Source organism: Pyxicephalus adspersus, chromosome 6 (genome assembly GCF_032062135.1).
Source record: "Pyxicephalus adspersus chromosome 6, UCB_Pads_2.0, whole genome shotgun sequence".
Lineage (NCBI taxonomy): Eukaryota > Metazoa > Chordata > Amphibia > Anura > Pyxicephalidae > Pyxicephalus > Pyxicephalus adspersus.
Genome location: NC_092863.1, coordinates 16,754,310 through 16,761,571, shown reverse-complemented (window position 1 = coordinate 16,761,571; position 7,262 = coordinate 16,754,310). Strand labels below are relative to the sequence as shown.

The 7,262-nt window shown below is 38.1% G+C and overlaps 1 protein-coding gene across 1 annotated transcript; it reads right to left on the bottom strand.

Annotated features, from left to right (window-relative positions):
• Positions 1–2,355: 2,355 nt before the first annotated feature.
• On the bottom strand, positions 2,356–6,207 carry LOC140332416 (keratin, type I cytoskeletal 19-like). The gene is made up of 7 exons (XM_072413685.1): positions 5,626–6,207; positions 5,438–5,520; positions 4,626–4,782; positions 3,649–3,810; positions 3,446–3,571; positions 3,020–3,267; positions 2,356–2,515 (listed from the first exon to the last, which is right to left on the bottom strand). Exons 1-7 carry the CDS (start codon positions 6,205–6,207, stop codon positions 2,356–2,358), a joined length of 1,518 nt encoding a protein of 505 aa, XP_072269786.1.
• Positions 6,208–7,262: the final 1,055 nt, after the last annotated feature.

Sequence of the window (7,262 nt, the reverse complement as noted above, 5' to 3'; positions counted from 1 at the left end):
TTGCTAACCATTTGGCAGCAACCTTTTGGGATCAGGTTTTCACCTTACCCATTTTGCGTGCTTGCACCCTTTCCAGTGATCAGCCTTTTATAAGACAGATGACACAACCAGTCATCATTTTTGATGGCAAGCTCAGTAGACATACACCAGGGGATTGTTATATTGTGGTCAGTTGCAGAGTTGGACTAAGCAGTCAGCAAAGCAGACATTTCCTGATAATATTCCTCATCTTGTAGTATCCTTGTTGTCACTCTTGCTCACTAAAGCACAGACATCCCTCTCCTGTGCATGCTTGCAGCTCTGAAGCTGGGCATTCCCCCATTTCTAAGTTTTATCTATTCCGTCCAATCCTCCAGCCAATCAGAAGATAGCCTCTTGATCAGCCGTGGCTATTTAGCTGGCTCACAAACTGCACTTTGTGTTCGTGCAACAAGTCTTACTATTGCTGAGCTCCCTAGTTCTGTGAACTAGTTCCTGTACACCCGTATTAACCCTCCGTTGTCCAGTTAGTTGGTTCCCATCCAACTTCCCTGTGCTGTTCCTGAGTTACGGTCTACCTGTGGATATCCCTGCATCACCTGTACCTCCTGAAGAAAACCTGGTTACTGCTTAGACTCTGCCCCTTGGTCCTTCTCAGGGCTCACACCACCTCCATACAAGCCACAGCACCCCCTAGTGGTCCTGTCTCTCCGAGCCTGACGCTTGTTCTATTTGTTTTTTTATTTGGAAACACTGTACACCTTTTTTTGGCTCCTTCCCACAATTCTTACATTGTTAGACTATAATCCTATAAATTATCCTATAAATTATATTATTATTAAAATTTCCGTTATTTTAATAATAGTAAAAATATACATGTATTATAATTTTACACTGGATCCATGATCATTGTATGATTATTGTAAACTGGAGTTTTTCTGGTTCACTCCAATTCAGCCAGTTTGAATCATTTCCAATTATTGAAAGTCTTTTGTTTGGGCTTTTTATTTTTAACTTTTCCCTTTCATGTTGGCACAGTGACCTCTGCTTCTGGTACAGAATTTCTGGATGATGAGCTATGATGTTTAGGTGGATGGAAATCCTTTACATTTTCGATTGTATATTTATCCTCACTTTCTCTTTTCATCCTAGGTTCCAGTTCTCTACCGCAGGTAATCAGTGACAACATAGTTGGGCCACCTCCTATGCTTAACAATGTAGCTATGACTGTAATATTTGCATCCTTTTTAAGGTAGCCAGGCAGGGTATACTGGGCTTGCTATGGTTTAAACATTTGACAGAATATTTGGTTTTTTTAAGCTTGTTTCTAGCCCAATCAATTCATGGTCCAAGTCATTCATGCTGGTGGCAATGACCTTGGTTATGTGAGTGATCTGAAAGCAAAGTTTGACCTGGATAATTGTCATTTTCAGTTTAATATTAATGTTGGGTTTGGGTGCACAATGTTCAGAGCCCAACCCTGGAAAACATTAGATGAAAGCTCACTTCTAGACTGGCTAATTGTTTTTACAACTAAACTGTGTGAGCTACCCGAATTTAGGTTAAATTATACCTTTTGCTGGAATACATAGTAGTTTTACGGACTCTTTCACCTGTTCATTGACCTTGACCTTTGATATTTTTTCTCTTTTCCCTACTAGGTAAATAATAAACAGATTTCTTTAAGATATTTGATCACACCCAAGAAAAAAACACAAAAATAGTGGTTTGGTTGTATGCATGAAGCAGTTTTAATAAAAGATTCAGCAAGTAACAATCTTTGCAGTGGCTATCAACCCAAGCCTTAAAACAAACCCCAAAAAGCAAGAACATGTATTTATGGGAAATTCAAATGTAGTGATAATACACAGAGGTAAATCTTATAAGCTATAGGATAGACCAAGTCTGGAATTAGCTTGGGGGGGGGGGGGGCTTTTGAATAATGTAAAACTTGTTGTCTAGGTAATTAGAAGCAGAATTATGTTGGTAACATTGGTAGTATTATTTTATCGGTTATTCACCTGTAAATGCATTCCTAGCATGCTTTGACCCATCCACCAATTACCAGCCATAAATGAGTGACATCAAATGACCAAAAGGGGTACTTTTTCCACAAAAATGAAGGTGAAAGGGTGAAAAAATGGAGGTGATGCCCCCAATAACTAGGCACTAGAAGAATAGCATGTGAAATATGATTAGTTGCTGGATGAGGGTCATCCACTTTTCTTTCTTACAGCTGGTAACCATGAGGCCAATAAAATAATGTATTTTTTCTTGCAATATCTCTGCTTTTCAATTTCCAGCACCCAAAGAAATAAAAGGGGGAGAAATATAGGGGATCCTTTACGTGTAAATGGTTGGGATTGATGATGGGTTTTAATCTCTCTTAGACTGGGAAAATCCTTCTCTGACATCTTCCACTATGGTTCTTGCTTTTCCACTGCTGGAGTGGCTTATACCACCAGATCCTCCGGAGCTGCCTATGCTGATGGAGCCTCCAGAGCCACCAATGCTCCTTGAATACCATGATGCCCGCCTGTAACAAAGTCACAAAACAATGATTTAGACACTGTCTAACACAAGATATAAGCCCCACCTTGAATATGACCGCTATAAGTCTTATAAACTGAAATTTTGCACCCCCTGTCCCCTTGGCTATTTACAGAATGCTGAAGGTTTAATGAATGTTTCCATAACTGGAGTGAATTGGAAGTACACTGGTAGCTGTACCTGGACGTCATTTTTGACCAAGCTCTTTTGATTTTCAGCTGTTTTACCTAATTTCGTGCATACCATTGTCCTAAACACTCACTCAAAATGTTCTTGCTGACTACTTATCTCAAGACCTCATCTTGCTGTAATTCTAGCCACCAACCTATTTTCCCTATGCCCAAAATAAGTGTTTCATTAGCCAATATCCAGCAAAGGTACAACCAGTGCTTTATTGGGTAAGGAAATTACTGGTGTATGAGTGCAAAACATGCAAACACAAGATGTGTATATACTGTACAGAAAATATCACCCATTCCTTTTGTACTACAAAGTTGATCTGGTTGTTGATACATACTGAATGTCTTCTCCGTCCAGTAGTTGCCTGTATGTTGCTATCTCCCTTTCTAGATGGGTCTTCACATCTAGAAGTGTTTTGTATTCTATGTTCTGTCGCTCCAAATCACTTCTGAGCCCTGAGAGTTTGATCTCTACATCATTGATCATATCTTGCAGTTGGCCAAGTTGGGCACAATAACGGGCTTCTGTTTCTGCCAAAGTGTTCTCCAATGCAGCTACCTGTGTAGACAGGATATTTAGGACAACTTAATGAGTACCAAAATAAGTTTACCATTTAGTTTGTGATGTCATGTGAATGGTTCTCGGTCTATGTCATAACCCAAAATGTGGCTGAAATGAAATTCCTCAGGTATGAAAAAGCAGGTAAAGTATAATAATACCAATTAAAAGTTATTACCATACTGTTTTGGGTCTGAAGGTCTATCTCTAGATTTTGGAAAGTATGCTTGAGCTGAAGGACCTCTGTACTAAAGGTTTGAAGCTGCTGGGAACTGCTTGACATCTGTTGGTTCAGTTCATCACTCTAAAGACAAACACAAAATGTCATGGATACAATTCAATACTTGCCTTCGGTGTTCAGAGTATTATGATTTTTCTTACCTTATCATGGAACCACTTCTCTGCTTCCTTTGCATTTTGATCCATTATGTTTTCATACTGAGCTCTCAGTTTACCTAACACTTTGTTTAGGTCCTGAGTTGGTGCAGCATCCACTTCAACATTGATCTTGGCACCCAACTGAGAACGCAAACTGTTCACCTCCTGAAAAGTCTGAAAAATTGAATTATTGGCATGTTTTTTGGAGTACGCTGCCAATATATTTTCATGTGCTAACTGATCCAGATTATTTTCTGGCATCGTTAGATAATTAGTTGTCTGCCTTGAACAGATTACATAAAAAAGATTAATTTCCCACATATGCATTTATTCCCACAAAGGTCTGAGCGTATAGGTGGACAGGAAGTAACTAAATCCCTGGGCAAGAGCCTGTTGTGGGTGCACTTCAGTGATGTAAGATTATTATGCTGCTAAAGGGTAATGAAAGAAGTCCAAATCATTGGTTATCACTAGCTACTTGATAACTGAGCTGAACTGTGAATGGTTTACTTGTCACTTAGTGCAGTTTGCACATTTATTTCACTAAGGTTATCACATCCAAAAGCATAACCAATGTTAAGTGGTACCAACAAAGTTAACCAAAAGTAACCAATGAGTTTGAGACCCAGTAATTCACATAAACTCCCAACTAATGGTTGCTCTTAGGCCAGACCACCATTAAATACTGGCATTACTACAATGCTGCCCAGGTATCAGAGAGACATTCAGGAGGGTTTATAATGTACTAATGTCCTTTGTTATGTAAATTCAAAAGTTTTTCCATGTGTAGAATTTCTCATGATTCTGTCTACTGTATTGACCGTAAAGATATAAAGCATTCTTTATATTCTAGAAAATGGTAAAAGTCTAAATAAATAAAGTAATGTTAAAGAAAATGTTTAAGCATATATCTTTTCATGCTGTTCATTTCTACTTTTTCAGTCTGCATAAACCAAAAACCTTATTAAGTAAGCAATTACCTCCTCGTGGTTTTTCTTCAAGAAATGTAACTCTTCTGTCAGATTCTGGTGTTGCATTTCCAGGTCTTTCTTGCCCAGTAAAAGTTCATCATGCACACGGCGGAGTCCATTAATATCAGCTTCTACCCCCATGCGAAGAGCGGCCTCAGTTTCAAACCTGACAAGAGGTTTTATAATGTTTATTTGGTAAATTACTAGCAAGAGGATACACAATGATACTTAATGAAAACTTGATACACCTAGTCCTTGTCTGTACTGAGGATTCATGGAAAGACATTTGTTCTCAAATGGGAATAAATACTCCTAAATCAAAAATTAATAACTTAAAAAAATGTTCAGCAATGTTAAACAATTCATATTATAATATAATAAAATACTCACTAGGCAATTAATTTGTTTTGCAGTTACTTTTTTAATTTTCAGAATTTTGCATTATGACATTCATCATAAAAAATAAAAAATAAATTGCTGACATTTATACTAATAGTCACAAACGGGTAAAATAAATTCACAATTCATATAGAATCTGTAGGACCTGTGTATAGATTAACAATAGTAATGATGACGAGTGCAGATGATGATTGTGTATGCAATCACATGTAGGAACAGGTTTCAAAGAGATGTTTAGATAAGATCACAGACACAACATTGACAAGTCCAAAGATTCTTACAATAATTTTACTTAACCACTTCTAGGCATAAATTAGAATATTGGCTATGTTGTTACCATTAAAGGGAGTAATATGTGTTTGTGAAAGATTAAATCTCAAACAAGACATTTATAAGAAACAAAAACGTGTGATAAAGCCTACTTGGTTTTGAAGTCATCAGCTGCCAGACGAGCGTTATCAATCTGAAGTAAGAGATTGGCATTTGCAGCACTCCCCTGCATGATCTGAAAGATGGTGGATAAATTGGTGATATGGTCAGGCTTGGAAAATTCCTTTATAAGGTGTATGGCATTTGCAAATTGTAATTCAGTATGGTACCATACACATACCTTGCTTTGGATATCCTCAATGTTTCTGAAATATGGATTAAAATCAGGAGATGTGTATGGAGCTTGTTTATCATACCACTCCCGGATTTTCCTCTCCAACTGGGCATTTTCCTCCTCTAGGCAGCGGACTTTGTTCAGGTAGGTAGCTAATCTATCATTTAGAACTTGCATGGTTTCCTTCTCATCAATGTTAAGAACTTTTTCACCACCAGAAACAAAGGAACCTCCACCATAGCCAAACCCAGATCCAAAGCGTCCAGCACTTCCACTGCCAAATCCAAAGCCACCAGCACTTCCACTGCCAAATCCAAAGCCACCAGCACTTCCACTGCCATATCCAAAGCCAGAGCCATAGCCTCCAGCACTCCCTAGACCAAAGTTAACACTTCCAGCAGATGCACATCCAAGACCACCAACCCCATAAGTGGAGCCTATGACTCTACTTCCAAGACCACCATGAACACTGGGAGCCCTGTAATAGCCACCTGTGCGTACAGTAGAAGTACGAGTGATGCTAGAACTTCCACTCCCTGGTCCTCCAAGGGATCCAGATGAAGATCTGTGGCTTTGCTTAACGCTCATGATGACTTCAGTCAACTGGTGGAGTGGGCAAACAAATGTTTCTGGCAACACACTGGCCCAAATGAGCTCTATTTTATATCCCTCACTAGGGTGTTTCCCACTAAGGGTCTAATTTCCCATGAGAATGTGCCCTATCATTTTGTGTAATAGATAAAAAATATATATGCCCATAAAAATGGAGCATTTTGGGTTCCTGCTTCAGTTTATGAATATACTATTTTATTTCTCCTATAAAACAGTTGCATGCCACACCTTACCAAGAAATAACGTTTTAAAATAAATTATAGTTGTAAAAACTGCATGTAAGCTACATTTAAGCAGACTCCCAATGGGTAATATAATTACATTGAAGGATACCCTTTCATTAGTTGTGTACTTTGTCTAAAATATGGCGTTTCTTCATTTCTTGTTAAACACACCTGCAATTTTGACTCAATAGAATGTTGGATGTAGTTTGGAACATGAAGCAGAAAGTTGTTAGTTCACAAAGTTTCGATATTTGGTTACTAATACAGTACGTCAAGTTATTTGTCCAAGAATGCATTTTATTTAAAGGACAACTTGTAGTTATGTTTTTATATTAAGTGTACCCTAAATAGTAAAATACATAGTTAACCCTGTTTCAGAGATCTTGAGTGTGTAGTCTTGGCACTGCACAATCCTTGCTTGAAGAAAGCCACAGAGGGGTTGTGTACCTATTGCACACAAGGGCTGCTCGCCCTATTCATTCCTATGGCTGATCCAAGCAAGAACAGCCATCCAGGCAATTATAGAACCCTTTAAGATAAATGTTGTGCTATATTCAGAAGAATGGGGGACTCCTTCAAACCACAAGTTTGGGCAAACCATTTTCAAAAAAAAAGTTATATTTTTTTACTTATGCCATAAGGTTGTAACAAAAATACACAGTTTCCTATAATATTCAAGGGAAATGTGATTACAAAATTGCTAGGAGTTGCACGTACATTTAAAAGGATGCTTGATAATGTTATGGTTGAAATATGGCTGTTGCAGCACACAAGGTGCTAAGTTATTATTGCCATGTACATTGGAAA